The sequence below is a fragment of the Falco biarmicus genome, chromosome Z, assembly GCF_023638135.1.
Source record: "Falco biarmicus isolate bFalBia1 chromosome Z, bFalBia1.pri, whole genome shotgun sequence".
Taxonomy (NCBI): Eukaryota; Metazoa; Chordata; class Aves; order Falconiformes; family Falconidae; genus Falco; species Falco biarmicus.
In genome coordinates this window covers 45620783-45641299 of record NC_079311.1, presented here as the reverse complement: position 1 = coordinate 45641299, position 20517 = coordinate 45620783, and the positions used below count along the sequence as shown (strand labels likewise).

Below are 20517 nucleotides of genomic sequence, written 5' to 3'. Positions count from 1 at the left end.
GTTTTGGCCCTGTAGGAAGATTTTCTCACAGAATATAGATGGTTCTTCTTTCTTACACTACACAGTAAAAACCATCTTCTTTGAACATAGAAATCTCAGTTTGTTTTTCCTGCAGTATTTGAACCCAATAGCAAGTTTATATAGTGCTTGAGTAGTGTTCATTAATACCATTTAAGGATTTGGCAAGAACAGATTGTTCCAAACCAATCTAATCTTTCTGGTATTATAGTACTTGCCTTGGAAAAGGATGAGAAAGCCCTGACTCCAGCATGCTTACATGACAGTACGGTGGTTAATGGGGAGAAAACATGAGGTTCAGACACCTACTAGTAGGTGGGTGTGTAATTAGAGAACCAGAGTAAGAGAGTAATATTAGTATACATCTGTTAAAATCCATACACATCATGATGCTTCAGAGAAATTGTACAGGTATGAAAACAGGGTGTAGTTCAGCAGGGATGGGCAAACTATTCATTTTCTTTAGACAGAAATACTCAGTATCGTAATTACAGGATGGAGAGCGACTCATCAGGCCCTACAACAAAAAAACAAGTGAAGTAACAAGTGGTGGGGTCATTGTCATGAGGTGGTGCCTCTCTTGTGTGATGCCCAGAAGACAGAAGTGGATTCATAAGACAAAAAGTAATTATTCAGTAGATATCCCCGGTACGGCCTTGGCTTTTTTTAGTTGACTGGACCTCGAAGGTACCTGTCTTTTGCATGAGTGGACATTGCCATATTTATCTGGTTACCCTTAAAAGTTCTTGCCTCAGATACAGTTTTAATTTTCCAAGTGTCCCAGACCAGGGAGGAAATCTTTGGCTGCAGTTTATGGTGGGTAAGCACTTTTAAAAAGCAAGCACAGGGTCAGGGAGGATGTAAGGAGGAGTACAGATCCAGAGATTGAGGCAAAGGTCACTGAGCACTTATGTCCTGTTCTGGAGCAGAATGCCAGTTCCGTGGTACTCAGCTCAGTGCTGAAAGCAGAAGAGAGCCCTTTGCTGAGAGACTATCAAGGAGGTGGAGGGAGGCGTTTTCATATAATTTTCAGTTTGCTTCATGGAAAAATGGCAAAGGGCTTGTGCTGCTCAGTGTGGAAATGGAGAAAACTGGCTTGCTAAGAAAGCAAATTCCACTGTTGGAATTCAGACATTAGCTGGCTTTTGGTACCTCCAGTTGTTTGAAGCATTTTCCATTGTTACGCTGAGGTTCCTAGAGGAGAGGCTTTGTTTTTTGTAGATCTCAAGAGGTTTAATGGCAATCTTCTGTCTTGGTTTTCTTAAAGGTTTTCTAGTTCAGGTAAGGAGTGATGCTGGAAATCATTTGTTTGCTTTGTGCAGGCATTAAAATGCATAATTACAATGTTCCCTCATAGCTTTGTAGCTTATAAACGTGTCTGGTAAATGAATCGGATTATTCTAAGATCTAAGTTGGACATAATGTGCATAGTGTCAGTTCCAGCTGAATAAAGACTAATCTGATTTTTCTGATGTTGCCATTGAGCCTTACGTTGTTTTTAATAGGTTTTTAAATTTTAATGGTCAGAAATTTAAAATAGTAAGTTGAGTTCTGCTGAGAAGAGAGAAGCTGATCTTGTGGTTTAAAGTACAGCCCCCTTAAAAACCCCATGTGTGGGCTGTTACTTAATAGTGCCCTTCAGTTTGCTGGTGTCTCCTTGTCAAGACCTAAAAAAGCATGTTGAGTATCTCAGGGAGAAGGCACTATTTATGTCATTTGTATTTGCTCTAATATCTTTCAGAACACACGCACCACAGCTGTATAACTAGTCTTGCACATTCCCATGGTTTTCTTTGTGGGTGGTGTGCTGCTTGTGCTGCAGAGAAAGACTTGCACCTATGAAAATTGCTTTGCATCAGCTGGTACTGTTAAGTGATGTAGGTAGCTTAAAAAAAAAAAGATTAAAAGCAAGAATATAACGGTAAGGTGTTATCCACAGCCTTCAGATGTAAATGAAAAAAGGTAGTTGTGATTTCTTGGAGAGTTTATACTCCAGAGAAGGATCAATGTGAGGAGTGAATTTAAAGCCTTTAATGAAATACAACCATTTGTTCTAGTAGGGTTTTTTGGTTTGTGTTTTTTTTTTTAAGCAACTCACTCACCTTCTGACAAAAGTTAAAATACTTCTATACTGATATCCATGTAGTTTGTTGTACCCTCTGCCTCCTCTAAATAGGTTTTATTCCTAACTATGGAGCTTCTTAAACCACTGTTTATTTCTCATCAAAAGTGATCTGGTGTTTTTTTTTCCCCTCACCCTGTGGGAAGGTTTCTGACACAGCTACCTTTTCAGAGTTTGGAAGAAGTGTAATTTCTTTTGTGCAGGGATGCCAAGATACTTGTCAGCACACAGTGGAAAAGGGCCAGTGATATTTCGGTTTTCTGTTTGTGTTCTTAAACCATTACCACAGTGGCTAAAATCCACAGAGAAGAGGTTACCTTAATACAGAAACAGCGGTAATAGATTCCTCCTGTACACTGATTGATAACTTTGTTATCACTGCTTTTTGTTTCAGATTCTCCTTGATGAACTTGCATCCACTAAATATTGGGTATCCATGCATGTCTCAGACCATAGTGGATTTCATTACCGCCAGTTCTTACTCAATTCCTTGATAGGCAGAACTGTGACTGACAAGAATGTACTGATACAAAATCAAATGGTAAATAAGCAAAACACTAGCTTTCAAAAGGAGGAGAGCGCAGGGGCAGAAGCTGCCTGTGTGGAAGAGCAGAGTGTGGATCTCCCCCGCTGTTTAGAGGAAGAGTTGGAGCTCTGCACTGAACTGATTGATATTTACCCAGGGCATGAAACCTTGTGGTGTCATAGGTAAGAGGACTTGATCAAAAGAGTGTCTTTCCGATTTGTGGATTGTTCTTTGCCTGATGTTTCCAGACAAATTTTTGTTCTGATCTAAAAAGGTACTACTCAATAAAATATTTTTAAGCTACCATATCTTAAGCCTTTGGAAAACATTCAAGAGCATAATCAGAACTATCAAATGGAAAATTTGATTGTGCTTAAGTATCTTGATATAAGCTCCACCTGTCCCTATAGTTTGTGCAAGAGGCACAAGATACTGTGCGCAGCCTTCACATGCTTAAAATGTTTAAACATGAGCAAAAGATAGCAGAAGATGGATCAGCTGCAGAAAAACTCTGCTTTGCCGGATGGGTTTATGTGCCTGACTAGGTAACAGCAGATTTGCCGAGGTGACACTGAGTCCTTTTTTGTAGAGTGACAGCAGATTTTGTGCCTGTTTGTGGGGTAATCTGGTGGGATGGCAAATGAACTGGAGCAGTTCAGTAGCAACAGCAGATTATTTTCAGTGCATGACTTGTTTTTTTTCTTCTTCCTTTTCTTTTCTTTTTTTCCTTCCTTTTCCTCTGAAGAAGGTGTATGTTCTACCTTCAGCATCATCTAAGCAACAGACTTCCTCATCTGAGTGCGGTGTTATCATCTGTGGACAGCAGTGATGAAATGGATGTTGATGGTTTGAATGAATCCAGCAGCAAACAAGGTTATAGCCAAGAAACAAAACGCCTGAAGCGTGCTCCTATGCAGGACTTTCTTGGTCCAGAAAAGGAATACAAATTCATTGATCAAGTATTATCAACTTGTAGGGATGCAGACCAAGCCAGGTTTGCTACTGCTTATAGAAAGTGGTTAGTTACTTTTTTAGGTCAGTGAAGGAGGGGTTTAAAGCCTTCAGGGTTCTTCTTTTAGTGCAATATTCTCTTTTCAGACACAAATGCATGTCTTGGTTGCAAGTGTTTTAGCTAACCATGTGTTTCTCACTCCTTTCGATGGTCAGTCCTAAAGTTCATATTCAGAGTAGAAGTCTGTCACTTTATTAAAGAACTAGCGTACCTTTTTAGTAACCAAACACAGTTTGTTCTTTAACCGTTTTAAGAAATCACTCTGTCAGCTTTCTACCATGCCATTTTCTTATTTTATAAATTCTGCATTAAGGTGAACTCTGAATCATTTGGCTTTAAAAAAAAAATGTCTGAAATGCTTTTGAAACAATGTCTGGAAAAGGTACAGGAGAATCTGTCAGTATCAGCTAAACCTGTTTCTAGATTGTTCCTCTTTACTATAGCAGCATCTTGCTAATAACCTTATTGGATTCAGACTGTATTCAGCTATGAGTGCTATTACTTTTTCATTAGCAACCTTTGGTAGAACACCATACTGCAATGTCTCTTTCTTAAGGCTCTGGTAACAGTATTGGAGCCATGCCTTTTACTATTGTAACTGGGTTTTTGTTTGCTTATTAGTTGTCACATGAGTTTGGTAGGAAAGTCTATGAAGTTGAAATCCTGAAAAGTAGATACAGGAATATGTGACAGAAAATAATTCAAACCCACGTTTGCACTGACACAGTCAGAACTATATTTGGAAATATTTTTCTTAGAACAGACTACCTTCATTTCCAACTTGGTATTTATCTATTTATTTTATCTCAACAATCCAGAATTAATGACACTTGATACACATTTTTGAATGTATTATGTACACTACAGAATCTCAGCCTGCTAAATCACACATTGGTAACTTGTTACTTAACCGAGACCACGCAAGTCCAGTTGATGATGGAGTAAAAGTAATTCTTTTGATTGGTCACTGAGACTATATAATTGAGGGGAAAAAAAAAAAAGAGCACAATGGAGCGCTTTCTTCACTTTTGTTTTGCAGACTTTCAATCTTTGGTATTTTTTTCTGTTGACTCTTGCTTAAGAGCACTTCTCCAACCATACATCTCTGTTTACATAACTGTAAATTTTAAGGGAATTTGAAACATATTTCTATTCCAGTGAAATTAAACGTGAATGGTTTATTTTGACATTTCCTTAGAACTTCTCTATATTAAGGGATTTTTTTACACTAATTTAATTGTGCTGGTCCAAAGACCCAGGGGAGAAATATTGTACAACTGTAGACGTTTATATAATGGCAACATTGCCTCTGTTCCAAACAGTATAATCACTGAGGGGATTAATTTTTGAGCTAGACTCTTCACCAGAATTGCTTTATATTTCTCCTGCCCAAAGTGCCTCCTGACTTCTGAGTTTCAAGCTGCTGTTTCTGTTGGGCAGAGAGAGCAGCAGTGAGGGAGAAAAAGAAACAGGTAGCCTGCTCGAAAGGTATAGTTTGGAAAGAAAAAAGGCACTCAAACCATGTGGAATTCCAACAGTTCTAAATAATTTGATGGATGGGCATTACTGTTGTAATTCAAAATGGAAATAGACCACCTCTAGCCTTTGAGAATATGTTCATAACTCATTTCAGGCACAGAGTAGCTAACAGAGACACTTCTAAATGTACAGTTTTGTTTACAGTACTTGGATAAGACTGACCTAAGGTTGAGCATCTCCATGGCACAGCTTTGTCTCAGTGGGCATCCACACCTCTCTCTGTGTAGCTAGGGTGGTGTATTACATGGTCATTTGTTTTGAGGTGCTCTGGGATGTTGTTTTTGTTGATTGCTTTAGTTGCAGAAGAACTGTAATTGATGCATGAAGGTGGTGTGGGAATGGCTTGAGAGGATAATTTCATTGTACGGTGTTGTCTCTATGACCACTGACAAACGGGTGGGTTCAAGTACAAACTGGAGTCTGAACTTAAGAACTTGAGCAAGAACTTTTACCCACCCTAGAGAACCTGATGTTAATTTTGAGTATGAAAGATACATTTAGGCATGTGCAGTAGCCTAGGTCAGCTTTGTTAACAGTATCCCACCCATTAATGATTAGTATGAACCTGGAAAGTGTGAAGTCAGCTGGTAATGTATTAAGGATCATGGTTCTTGATCCTAGATTACCTAAGACATTTAGTAATGCAATTGTGTGTTCTGTCTACCTTGGCAAAAATTACCTATTCATGAGAAAAAAATTGGTGGCAGGAGCAGACTGGGAAGTGGGAGCATGGTAAGAAATGTTTCTTGAGCTGTGGAAAGGAGAAGATGCTCTCTTCTTGCACTAGAATGATTGAGGTTTTTACAGTGAAAGATTTATACTAGAATCTGTCTTGAAACCCATTATCTATTTCTTCCAGACTATAATCTGGAGTCTCAGTTGGCTTTTAGAGCTATGTCGTGGAAGTACTGTGCTATTGAATTTGACAGTCATTCCATCATAAACACTTAAGATCAAACAGCAGCCCTCATATGTACGTGTGCAGTTCTTATTGATGTCAGCATGAGTTACGTGTGCTTGGAGGAAGATGATACTTGTTCCTATGTAACTGAAGAATGTTACATAGTATTTTCATACTTGGAAAATGTTCTGAGAGCTCTGATTAGAGATGGTGCTGAAATTTTTACTACTTTTACAAAACACTGATGGCTGTAGTATGACTTTTAGGTGTAGGGTTTTAAAGCCTACACCTGATTAAATACCACCCCTCGCCTTTTTTTACTTTAATCCAGTGAGAGCAGTTACATTTAGAAATGTTTGCAGACCTGACTCTGCCATACAGAAAACTAAACATTAAAAGTTAAATTGAAACAAGTCATATCTTCCCTTTTGAAAGAAATGCAAAGAACAAGCTGTCAAAATCAAGCTTTAAGTTTTTCATGGTAACAAGATAAATTATATGAAAGAAGAAAATACATAACTAAATTACTTGAATCTGTCAATGTCCTGAAGCCTCTTACATGGAATGACTGAAGAGATACAGCAAATTGCATTAAGCTCACAAATGCGTGATGCTCTGGAACTATGATCTTTGGAACATACCTGTCTAACCATTTAGAATTAACTGCAGAGTCATTTGGTCATTTCTCGTTCAGGGGGAAGTTTCCCCTGCCTCAACCCTTTATGTTCAACTAGTCTGTCAATGTCCAAGGAAAGACTAGACCAATGCATCCAACTGGCCTGTCACAGCTCGCTGCAGAGACTCTGCAGGGTGTTTAGACTGGAGGGTGATTAGACTGTCCCAGTCAGGGATTTATGGTGACAGATACACTAGTCAAATCAATTATTCGAGTTGCCGGAAACTCACACAAAACAGATCTCAGCTGAGAGCCTTTATATTATACAGATTTGTGACAGATTAAGGTTCAAGATTGTCATTGATAGTACACTGACTGCAAGAACAACTGTGAAATAGTATACGCACAAAATCTAATAATAAAAGCCAGCTGAAGTTAATCATTAAGCACGCATAGAGTATAGTTCTTACCTGATAGGTGTCCCTATGAGGGAGAAGACAGGTTTGGCCTGTCACCCAATCCCAGCAGTTATGATGGAGTCTTCCCTAATTTCTCCCCTTCCTAACTTACTTTCCTATTATTTCTTTACTTCCAGGTGAAGCTTGGGTGACTAGTCATACATACTTTTGTTACTGATAGGTGTAAAATTCTCTCGCTTTACCTTTAAAGGTACAATCAAATAAAAAAAATAGAGCGCATGCTTAGTTGAGGGGTGGTCGTGCCTTGGAGGCTTACCTTGAGATGGAGGTATGCTTTGGTATTATAATGAGTAAAGTTCATCCAAGGAAAGCAATTTCACCACACTTACTGGCTCAACAGCAGACATCTTCCCTTACCTTCCTTCCTTGACAGCTACTGTGCAGTTTATCAGTACGTGGTACCATAAAGTTCCCCTTCCTGCAGGGAGTACAACAGGGCCTAGCCAAGGTGTCTTCACTCTGCCCGACCACCCCTGCTCCCACCCAGTTCCTCGTAGCATGTGCTAAGGTTGCAGGTTGTGTTGCCTGGGGAACTACTGGGGAGTAGATTCCCTGCGTACCAACTGCATTCCATCCTGGAAGTAGCAGCTGCAGTTTTATCCTAAAATTTCTTTAATGTTACAATATAACTTTAGTCATTTTTCCACAGGGCATTACTTGCAAAAAAGATAAGTGGTTTCAGACCATTGGTAGTTAACATTCCTAAAGGTTACTGAGTATAGCTACTCTAAGTAATGTATTTCAGTTGTTTTGTTTTTCAGAGGTCAGAGAATTAGAATGTAGTTAATGAACATTCTTGTGGAGAAAATGTCCAGCAGAAGCCACAGAATACAAAGCTCTCGCTCTGAAGTTCCTTCAAATGTAAACCCCAAACTTTGTACATCTGTAAATGTCTTCATATAAAGTTCAGCATCTTTACTGATTTTTATCTTGTGCAGCAGTAGGTCTCACTTGAATTGATGCGAATTCTTTTTGTTCACCAGATTAGTCTTTGTAGAATTTATTTGTGCTAGAAACAAAGGGGTTTGAGGAACAAATGTAATTTGAAACTACAGAAATGAGAAGGAATCGCATTTTTAAGGCATTGAATTCTCTTCTGCTAAATACATTAACTGTTATTTCCCTGGCATTTGGTTTATCTTCTGTGCTAACAGTCACTGGAGCAACACATGCAGAATTAAGGATAGCTACAATAACAAAATTGTATAAAGTTGTTATTGGAACGCATTGCTATAGCTGCTCTGGTTAGTATTAATCTATTCATGCCTGCATATTAGTGTTTTGTTGACTTCTTACATATTCTTTATACAGTCAAATCCTTGTGTCATTTAAATAATGGGAAACATAAGTTGTCGATTTATACTGTTTGATTAATAACCTTATATAGAACTTATTTTAAGACAATTAAGTAAAGTGGTAACATAGTGAGAAAGCTTAGGTTCTGTCTTGCAATCAAAATTTCTGGCATTTCCAGTTTTGTGTTAGTGCTGCTTAGTTAGAATGTGTAGCTAGTGTTTATGGACAGGAGTGGGTTTTTTTCCCTAAGTAGATAATGAATGAATTTTTGAAACAGTACTGTATAATATTGATGAGCAGAAACAAAGGGGTTTGGAAAGGCTTGTCTACATAGCCAGACTAAACAAGCTTGCTTTTTCACAATAACATATAATACAACAAACAAAATGTGACTACCAGAGAATAATTGAAGTGGTGAGTTTTCAGAGACTTGATTGAATTTTTGGATGAGGTTGTTTGCTTAGTTTTGTTTTGCCTTCTGTGTGGGAAGAATGTTGCTTAGGGTTTTTTTAATTTAGTAGGAAGTGAACCATTGTACTTAACAGTGTGGGGGGAAAAGAAGCCCACAACTCCTAAGTTGTATCTTCTAGAGCAATTTTGAAAAAAGAAGCAGTGAAGTGAAATGTAGATGTGACTTTTAAATGCATGTTTGTCCTGTATTCATTTGGTGATGAGACGTCTTTACAATTAGATCTTACTGTTTATTAATGTCAGATACAAAGGAAAGAGGGTAACTCACCTATTCGCAAATGCACTTAACATTCAAATAAGTTCCAAAGGGAGTTCAGTACCCCTGTCTTAAGATAATTTTCATTCTTTTTTCTCCCATGTGCTCAGAGGTGTGTTTTCTTCCCAACCTCTCCTCTGTTCTTCCAACCAGCAAAGAAGAATGTAGCAAAGCATTGGTGAGGTGGCCTCATTTCATGTTTAGATAACTCTGACTACCTCCCAAAAAGTGCTCTGACTGATGTCCTTCAGTGGAGTTAGTCAGGCTCATTATTTTCAGAACCTCATACTAGGCCTACATCCTCTTTCAGAGGTGAAAAGCAAGAGCTTTATCTATGAAGCCATCTAGTTTCCCCAGAAGACTTTAAAGAGGAAAAGAAAAAATCTTGTAGTTAAAGTTGGGAAAGCTACAATCAGCATAAACTTTTATTAGTCTTTTCCGCTGAAGAAGCAATGTACTGCTGAAAAATGGAGGAAATATGTGCTTCCAAGAAATTCCTTGTAGACAGTTTATGCTTTTGAATTATAGACCTGACACTTTCTAATGGCTTTTACTTAGTGTGTAATGTTACTTCTCAGGGCATAGTCTATTGTAGTGAATTAGGGTACATTTTTACAGTTTAAAATTATTGATTTAAGCAAAAAGGGAAACATAATAACTGGATTTAATTTTTTTTTTGTCTAGCATAGTGTTTTGTATCTATCCACATGCTAATACTGTACCTAATGATTCACACTAGACCTTACTATTTCATCTGTATCATAGTGTTATTCTGTATCTTAAATTGCTGTTGCAGTCTTACAGGAAGCTCCTGACAGCTGCTGGGTTTCTTCTCTGAGTTCCCTAGTACTATTCAACAGGAATTATTCAGTACCTCACAAAAACGTGTGTTGTAATGACGGGGAAGCTTTTTACAGTATCTGTGTAGATGCACTATGTATCTTAAATTTCTTTTTTTTTTTAAGTAATGTTAGGAGTCTGAATGCTAGAATTGCAAAAGCTTTTAGTTGTTGATAGCTGGCAGACACTTAAAGTATGATGCAGCTATTCTGAAGAGCAGAACTCTTGACTGAAGTCTAGTTTATTAAGCATCTTTATCTGCACCATTTGGAACCTGCTGTTAATCCTACTGTATAGATGAGGATGGGGATAACCCACAGTGAGGTGTGTATTTTCACAGGACACCTTCTGAATATAATTATGGTGAAACAAAGAACTTTTTGTGGATGACGTACTCCTGTACATTTATTGTGAATAAAGTTATAAAATTGGAATGTCATTAATACAGTAAGATCTCCTGAATGGCTGCATAGAATGAGTAGATAGATGTTTTGGGGTTTTTTAATGCAGTATTGCCTGTTATTGAAAAATTACATAAATTAGAAAAAAAACTTGCTTTTACAAGACAAGATGTATTTGTACTTACTGTGTCCATTCCCTTTTGTCCCAGTTTTTCTTTTTTGAAGTGGCTACATTTAAAACTGGGTAGTCATCTTGAAAAGTGTACTTGGGAATGTCATCTTTAATTTCATGTAATAGAAATAGTAGATGTCTTAAATGGTTTTAAGTAGCATTGAGGTCCAAGGTAGTGAGCCATTAAATGCTAATTTTTTAAGACCATTATATCCATCAAAGTACTATTCTGTGTAGGGCAAAATGTGTATTTTGTCAAGATACATGAAAAAATTCTCACAGTTTTCATATTAGGGGGAAGTACAGCTGGCTTAAAATATAATTTTTTAAATATTTTTAATATTTTTTCTATGAAAACTTCAGATCCACAGTTGTGACCATTGTAAATTTTATGTAGATTTCCAATGCAGATAAATGAGATAAATGGTAGATTTTGTAGCAGAAAGAATAAAATGATGACATGACAGTAAGACACTGGAAAGTAATTTGATAAATGAGCAGTGTTCTACAGGATAGTGAACACAAAGCATTAAGTTTGCTCTTCACTTGTTGTACTTTGTCATAGGATTAATTCCTTTCACAGGGGGTTCTTTTTTTTTTTGTCATCAGTAGAGAGCTTATCTGTGAATAAATCATCTATACTTATTTTCCCACAGTAAGTGTGCATATATGTGTGGGTGGATTGTTGGGCAGCAGAACTATATGTAAAGTCCTGTGGAAAAGGTGAATCCTCCATGTACAGCTGTTTCTTTATAACACTGGTGGTCTGCAAACAGAACTCTTCCATGGCAGACATGTATGAAGTCTGAATCTGGCAGGGTTGTTGCCAGCATCAGGGTTTCTGCTGGAAACAGCAAGATCTCTTGCTTCCCTGGTTGGTCTGGCTTACTTTCATGATACTTGGGCTAATATGTGCATACACAAACCAAATTACTAGTGGCGGGCTTTATTCCAAGTGCCTGTAGAGAGTGTTTGACATGGTGAAAGGGTTTGTAAGATCTTGCAAGGTGGGAGAACTGGGAAGCGCTCAGCCAGTGTCCTACCTGGAGGTTACCTTCCAGGAGTCCTGCAGAAAGGAACAGACAGGCGTATTTTGGATTAAGTGCTTTATCATCACAGTGTTCTGTAAGCGGGCCTGTTCCTGGTGTGTGAACTGGCACCGTACACCTAGTCAAGGTATTTCTGTCTTTTGATTCTCCTTTGTGTAAAGAAGGGCACTAGGTGGTAATCCACAAAAGCTACCTCTCTCAATACAGAGTGAAACAGTTTGTAAACAAATGTTCAAAGTGTATAACTACCTTTGGTAGCACTTAATTATCACTGATTCTTAGAAGCCTCGTCTCCATTTAAAGGTACACCATTCTTTTTTTTTTCACCTGGCATGTTCTGTGGGGAGGGGTATTTGTTAGTAAGGGCCCTTCTTTGCTCGAGGGTGAATCTTTTAGTATGCTAATTAGAATAGTTCACATATAGGACCACAAGTTTTCTGATTGGTCTCATTAATCATTTGGTTCTCCTTAAGCTTATCTTGTTCTGGCCCAGCTTGACATATTTATGGTGTCTATTCCTTTTCCCAAGACCGTGTTTTGTTAACGTTATACGGTTTGTAACATCCTCTTGTTTTTCTAATTCTTTCTAGTTTTTCATTAATAGATATTTACATGTTTTTCTAAATTTCAAGTTAAAAAGCACACTGGCCTCATTAATCACGTACCTGGGAGCCAGTCAACTACAACAGGAGACAGGACAAAGTATGTCAAGACACAGACTAGCAACTAAAATTGGTATTTGAATACAAACAACAAGTAGTCTTTTTGGTACTTTATTTTCAATATTTTTCTCAAGTTCTTTTTATAAAAATTAATCACATAAAAAAAGATTTTCAAAGTTACTCATAATTTTGGATGCCTTCTGATTTTGAATTACTATATTTCAGAGCACTCCTTAAAGGGCTCAATTTTATTGGAAAATGCCAGCACCTTTCCTCTCTCTTCCTAGACAGTGTGATTCATTCCAGATGTTCTAAAATGAGCACCTAAAATCACAGGGCATTACTGAAAGTACTGCTCATAATCTTAAATACAAAACTTAAAAAAGCAAATATGTTCTGCTCATACAGTTTGATTGTTTGGTTTTGGGTTTTTGTTTATTGGGGTTTTTTTTCCCTCTTACTAGCTGCTGCAACTGAAGGTAGAAAGAACATGTAAGGAGGTCCTGAGCTGATATGTACAATCTTGGTTTACTTAATTTGGGGTTTCATTAAATTGCAAAGCTTAGTATGAGAAAGAGACCCTCCTGAGTCCTTGTATAGAAGTAATTTGCAGGATCTGGTTGTTGATTTGTTTTGAATCTGCTTGATTTTTAAATCTTGAACAGAATTCCTATTGACTTCACTGACATCGGATCATGCTGTGGAGAGGATATCAGCCACTACATGGTAGCTTTGACATATTTAGTGTGATGGATTGTGTCTCTCACAAATGGCCGTATTTATGGCTTCAAGGATAAAAGCAGAATAGTGTATATTTATTAGCACTGTGGTTGGGGATAAACTCTTAAGGCTGTAGAATATTACAGGTTTAAAAGGGCAGCTAGAGAAAAATTTGGGTACTGTGGGGTATCAATAGCTAAGAAAGCTTCCTAGCTACCCCGCCTTCCTGCCCCTTCCCCCCCTCCCCCATTTAGCTTTTAAGTGCCATGTGATAATTGATGCAATATCAAAGGGAGAAAGTCTTAATAGTGAATAGCTTAGATGTTGCTGTTCTCCAGAAGTGCTATACACATTTATTGGTGTAACAATAAGCTGCACGTTAGTCACCCTGTCATCTCACAAATGCTTATAACTAGGCAACAGGTAATTTCCTTTTTAAAATGCATCTACTTAATGTTGATTTGATATGTTCTACAATTATTTGTTGTTAATCTAGTACTGGGCAATTTTCTCCAAACCTTTAATCAATCTTCAGTGGAACCTAGCCAAGTATAGATTTTTGTGATTATAAAACTAGGTTTATTGTGAAGGGAAGTTGAAATTCCACCATGTAAAATACTCAGTTTTCTCATGTTGAATTAGAAACGTAGGAGGGCATCCTAGCGCTGCTTTCCAGTTGTGCACACTTGAGTTTTACCTTGTTTTATCTTATTTTGTATTGCATGTTAATTAAATTTTTACATATCCTAGTAGTACAAAATAAAATGGGGAAAAAAAAAAAAAAAAAGAAAGAGCACCCCTACAGTCCTAACTATTCTATGCAGATGTCTTCCAAAACTTACAGGTACTATTTTAGTGGTGGTTGGTAAATAGATTGGTTTTTTTCACATATTTATCAGCAGACTTGTTTTTATATGTATTAGTGACAGAATGGACTAAGCACAGCTGTAAGTTATTGTATTTCTGTAGAAAATGGAACATAGTGTAAAATCGTTTTGTTAAATGTTGGCAATTTTTAAATAAACTTTTCATCTCCTAAAAAAGTCCTTGTTTTCTGTGACAACAATCCTGGACTCCAATTTCGTTGTTTATTAACAGATATCCTTCCTAATTCTTGCTAATCTCTTCTCAGTGTTAATCTTTTAACAGGAACTGTGTCTCCTATTGTGAATTTAGTTGATGGCAGCAGACTTATCTTCTATCTATTTAAACATCGGCAGTTACGCATTCCTATATCTTTTGTTCAAGCTTGGTTTATAAAAGGATGGTGATGAGCGGTGAGATCTCTTTCTAGCAATAGACAGCTGGCTGTACTGTATAGTGTTGGAGAACTTGGGCCACTGAATGATGCTTATGTTTTGGTAACTTTTAGGTTTTAGCATGATGTTCAGTGACGTGATTGCCTTTCTTAAAATCTGGAATCAACTGAAATAGCTTATGCCAGTCTTTCCAGGGTCTGTACAATTTCAGTACTGTTACAGTTGAAGGTAAACTTTTCACAGATCTTAGAGGCAAGTAACTGCCATCTTATATTCAAAAAACATACTTTAAAGTCTGAGATAATATAGAAGCATGGTACTTTGATCCCAGTTGATTGCCTTTAGAACATAAATTTTGCTGTATAAATTTTATGAAACTACCTGAAGAAGCAGCCTAATCTGAACTGGATGAAAAGATGGTGGAGGTATGCTCATTTTTTTTGTAAACTTTCTAATTATGCAAATATATATGCATTAACACCTGGATCCACAGTGTCAAGGTTTTAGATCTGCAGTTAAGTTCTTTAAATAACATTCTACTTCATGGATAGTTTTGTGCTTTCAGGTATCAAAAATTGTTCATTGTTTATTCAAAACTGTCTGACTTGTTAAGGTGTCTTTCACAGACTCGAGTTAATGCTGCAGTAGATTTGCTTCCAGCCCTTTTATATCAGAATAATTAATAGCTCTTTAAATAGCTTTAATTCCAGGCTGTAATAAAAATAATTCTGAGATTCACACAACTTAAATTTAATAATTTAATAAATTATTAAATATGAATCTAAAAGATACTGAATTAGTGACAGAATGTGTGGTTGGGCTTGCGTTTTTTAATCGTAGAAATGGCTATGTTAGAATATTTCAATGTAACTGCACATAATTTTTCAAATAAAGTTAGATGGTTGTGTGTTTTACAGGGCATGACTGGAATCATAGGTCAAATAATTCTGAAGTTGATTTAAATGTTTCTTAGATTGTCTTGTCATCCTGATGTTGCTGCCTAAACTCCCGAATTAACAAATTCTGATACAGTTAAATCAAGAAAGTGCATAGCTTAGGTCAAGATGACCCACCCTCTCAAGTCATCAGACCTGACGAGTGAAAGGACATCTAACCATGGGGGTCAACCTGGGGAAACAAAGAACAGATAATGGTGAGAACACTGTTAGGTAAATTATTCAGGAAGAAGCCTCCAAGTGAGGAAGTTGTGGCTGCAAAAGGGGAGACAAACTGATAAAGTAATTGTGATAATGGGAGATGGCGACCTCCAGCTCAAATGGTGCTCACCCCGCCCCTGAAAAAGGGCAGACCCCCGCTTGGGGAGCACACATGGTAAAAACCTTCAGCCTAAAAACCTTCAGCCGTGCTGTCTGAGGATGTGTGCTAATTGGCGTTAGAAGCAAGAAACTTGTAACCAACCCTGTGTGTGTGAACGGAAATGAGTATGTAATACACCGTGAATGTGCAAGTGCTCTGCTGTGCATGTGTACCCTCGAGCAACTTGGTGAGCACGCTTGGAGGAAACATTCCCCCGTGCTCCCAGCACTGCAATAAACCAACGTTGGCTTTATAAACTATCGTTTGGTTTGGAGAGTTTTCCTGGTTACCAGTTTCGGCAACAGCCCTACTGATTTGTTTGCAGCTCTGATAAATCTTCCTGGCTAAAAACCAGGCCATGTCTCTGTGTATGCACGTTTAGCTGTATGGGACACTAACCTGAAGTGACACTAGAGAACTGGGATGCCTTGTAGTTTTACTTTGGTTGATGGGTGTACGTGTTTCATTAAAGATGTATGCTTTTAGCTTTAGGGTGGATAATGATGATAAATGGCAGGGCTGATATTTCTGTTCCTGGCTTCTATTTGACTCCACCTGGTGATCACTGATTGCCGTGGAAACCACTAAGTGCACCTTCAGTAATGTCACTTTTCCCAGTCCGATGGAGGTTTCAGGCACACTAACACCTCTGTTCAAACAGGCAAGCTCATGTGGAGAAAGCAAGACAGACCTTTGAAACCCCATGGGTTCTGCAGCTATAAATCTATGTTCCACCTTGTCCTTTGAGATGGAAATCACCAACAGATGTTACTTTGGCAAAAGAAATAGTGATACTACTACAGGGCCCATCAGAGCTGAGAATATATGCAACTGAAATAATAATAAAAAAAAGCTGTCCCACAATAAAATAGAAAACTTCCATTGCAAATGCTCCACTTCAGCTATGGAAACAATTGCCCTCAAACTGCTATCTTCCTCCCTTACTCGCTGGTTTTGTAGCTTGTCAGCATGTCTGCATGTCAGATACAACTCATGGAGATAATTGTAAGACTTGGCCAAATGACAAAACCACTTCTTATGCTTTTTTTTCGTACTACACGCCATTGACTTCCTTCTCTCTGCTGAGGTATTTCTTGACATAACACTTCCACTTCCTTTCTCCTTTTACATCTTTACCAGATACTGCAGAAGAGTAATTCTCAAAGGTGCTTCAAGTGTTCTGTTACAAAGTAAGCAGTGAGTACATGGCTTGCCTTTCAAACGTGTAGCAACCCCTAACAGACTGCAGGGTAACAGCCCGGTGCTCATGTCTCTGAAAAACCAGACAATGCCACCACTACCTGCTGGCATCCAGCAAAAGAAGTTCTAGAGGTCTTCATATACTTATCAGTAGCTGGGAAATGTTTATATTCATTGGAATTGGAAAACAGTGGAAGATTTGAAGCCCTGTACTAGAGAACAAATAAATATTATGAAGTGCAAGTAGAAGAGAATGACCATCTAAACATACCACATTTTTCATTTGTTTTCTTATGTGGTGTTAGTTCATTACTTTACACATGTACCTAATGAAAAACATGGTGTTACCAAAAATGGTAACCAGGAAAACTCTCCGAACCAAATGATAGTTTATAAAGCCAACATTGGTTTATCCCTCAAGCGTGCTCAGCAAGTTGCTCGAGGGTACACATGCACAGCAGAGCACTTGCACATTCACGGTGTATTACATATTCATTTCTGTTCACACACACAGGGTTGGTTACAAGTTTCTTGCTTCTAACGCCAATTAGCACACATCCTCAGACAGCACGGCTGAAGGTTTTTACCAGCTGCACGTGCTCCCCAAGCAGGGGTTTGCCCTCTTTTGGGGAGGCTATTTGAGATGGAGGTCACCATCTCCCACTAGCACAATTACCTTTGTCCTACTTCCAGCTAATTTTCTGGGGGTTGCAACACCTTACCAGTTTGTCTCCTCTCACGGGCAGAACTTCCTCACGTGGAGGCATCTCTCTGCATGATTTGGAGAACGGTGTTCTTACCATTATCTTTTCTTTGTTTCTTCTTTGGTTAGAAGTCCTTTCACTCATCGGTTTTGATGACTTGAGAGGGTGGATCGGTGTGACCTAAACTTTGTGTACATACTTGTTTAACATATAGTCAATACAGGAGTTTAGGCAACAGAGCCATGAAAATTTTGTAGCCACTGACAATCCGTTGACCTTAATTTCTATACTGGTTGGGATGACTTCACTACCGAAGGGCAATATGGCTTTTTTCTGACGTAAATGGAAAGGGGAACCTTCCTCTCCATGCATAACTGCTGTCTTTACAATGTACTCTCTGGCCCCGTTTTGCAGGTGACTGGCCCCTTTTGCGCTCCTTGCTGTCTGCAACTACTTTTTTCCTCCCTGTCCCCATTCCTGCACATTCCTTCATCAGTCTGCACAGCTCCACTGACCCGCTAGGGTTTGCATTTAATCAGTTGCAACTTTCTGATTTACCTGTGGTTTCTTAATAACCCATCCGTTAGTATGACTGATGAGATCTTTCTTGCCTTTGTTTCTGTTAGTTCATCTGTTGGGTTTGTGTCTCTCTGTGTTCTTGTTTATGGCTTCCCCTTTTACTTATTATTGCCTTTGGTATTAAAAAGGCCCTTGACCAGATACCCTTAAGGGAGCAGAGGCTCTCTCCTGCATACCCTTGCACAAATATGTTTGCCTGTTTTCAAGGAAGTTGAAAGCCTTGCTTCAGTGTAGTTTATCATACCCTGTGACAACTTTATTCTTTACTATCTGAAGCCTTTTTCAGTTTGACTGGAAATGTAGAAGCTTGAAAAAGCCTTGAAAAAATAGATTGATTGGTTTCAGCAAACACAGCCTATTCAGTTTAGCGGTGCTTGACTTCAGCTAATACAGAAACAAAATACTATTCCAGCTGCTCCATCTGTGACTGCACCATCTTACATGCAGGGAAAACTGCAGCTGCTCTCATTGAGGAACTGGAGAGGAGAGTGTGTGTCAGAGGTGAGAAGTAGTTTCTTATGGGCTAGGATGGAGATGGAAGGGGAACAATATGAAATATAAATAGATCAATTCCTTTTCTGTCTTACAAGATTTGGGGTTTTCTCAGACAGCAGTGGGTCTTCAATTACAAAAGCCTAAAACTTGTGTGGGAGAGAACATACCTGCATTAACGAAGTGCATGCCACTTAGTTGAAAATGGGGATGCAAACTTACAATGCTTATTGGTGCACAGCAGGGCAAAGCTGCCTGCACTGAGTCATATTTAAGAACTGAAAAATGAACTGGGGTAATACTAATTCTTTTCTATCCTTGCTAACAGTACTAGCAAGTACTGCAAACTTAACCAGCACATGGGTGAAACTGTCAGATCACTTGTGGGAGCTAGTAGAAGGTGGCACAGGAACAACCTGTTGATAACTTTGGACGTTGACGAGAGAAGAAGGAAGGTACGTATCTCCGTCCCTTTCTTAGAGGTTTCTATAAGGGAAGCAGAAATATAAAACATATTTTCTCTTAAATCTGGAGGACAAAGGAGGGGATGAGGTGAAGCCTGCTGAATTATTTAGGTCTTCGTGTCACACTGATTGTAAGACAGGATCGCTACCCCAAAGGAGACTTAATCATGCAGCATGAGAGACCTGCTGTACCACTGCAGGGAGGAGGCCAATGGACCTGCTGCTCAGAAGATCTCAAGCCTGATCTGTCCTTTTTGTGAAGGGTAAAAGCTACTTTACACTGAGTGTTTCTGGGAATGCGGCGATGTCAGTGAAGTTGAACCTTCCTTACACCACCCTGTACGGTGACTAGTTTGCAAGATATTGTCGTACTTCTTTTTCTCTCGCTTTGTTATTTTCTGGACTGGTGAATAAGTGTTTTGCCTTTTTTTTCCCCTTCTTTTTCTTTGTTTTTTTTTGTAGTGCCAAAGGTTCCATAGGAAGAATAAGGAGTGTGTCCCCGCTCCGGCAAAGAAGGTAACTGTGCAGTAGTTGAATGTGCTAAGCAGTATGCTGTGGGACAAAAGGGGAGTAATTTGCAACTGTTGGTTTCATTTTGATGAATCTAGGATTTAATCTGTGCTTTTGTGTTTAGCACCTGCCTGCTGTCACTTTTGTTCTGAAGAGCCTGAGTCATGTCACGTGTTGTGAAAGGGCTTGTTAGTTATGCTAGAACAGATTATTAATAACTAAAGGTAATGGCAAGGGAGAAAAGAAACAAAAATCCTTGGTCTTATAGTTGTTGATCCTGAGAGTGTCAGCACTTAGTGGTTAGTGTTTTGATAGTTAACATTGTGATGGCTGGCGTCTCTATCCTCAGGGAGTCTGCAATCTGTTTACTTCATATTGGAATGAATGGAATTTTGATATTAATATTTGATATATAGGATTTGATATTTTGTTTACGGACAGTGAACATAGCTTTCGTGCTTTAATTCCATATTTCATAGTTTTCTCTGTTTTCCTATAAAATAAAGCAACACTGCCCATGCTTTATACATAGGTTATTAACCCAGTAAAGCTAAAGACCAAAGCTGAGGAAAATAGCCATTAATTTTGACCCTGCTTTGAAAAACCTGAGGCCTTTGTATACAGAGCATTTTATATAGCATTTCTAACATTCACGAAATTCCTTTCCAGTGGCGGTGCTCTGCATTGCTCAGCACACCACAGGTCCTACTAGGGACCCAAAAAACAAAGAATACTCAGCATGCATATATTTAACAAAATGCAGATTGTTTAATGAATTATCGCACAAGAATCCTCTGGAAGAGGCATCTGGGACACCACTGTCTGGTCTGGCTCAGCCTCCTTAGGCCATTGGTCATGCACTCAAAGGAGATAAATTCTGTCTGCATGGAAATTTTAAATTCCAGTTTGAGT

The 20517-nt window shown here is 38.4% G+C and overlaps 1 protein-coding gene across 1 annotated transcript in view; it reads left to right on the top strand.

Moving 5' to 3' along the window:
* The window catches only part of PTAR1 (protein prenyltransferase alpha subunit repeat containing 1), a 38282-nt gene extending 24159 nt beyond the window's left edge, over positions 1-14123 (top strand). Inside the window, exons 6-7 of the mRNA XM_056324422.1 lie at positions 2535-2848; positions 3412-14123. Coding sequence (XP_056180397.1) covers positions 2535-2848; positions 3412-3709 — 612 coding nt within the window. The 3' untranslated portion in view covers positions 3710-14123. The remainder of the gene's footprint in view (positions 1-2534; positions 2849-3411) is intronic.
* The last annotated feature ends 6394 nt before the right edge of the window (positions 14124-20517 follow it).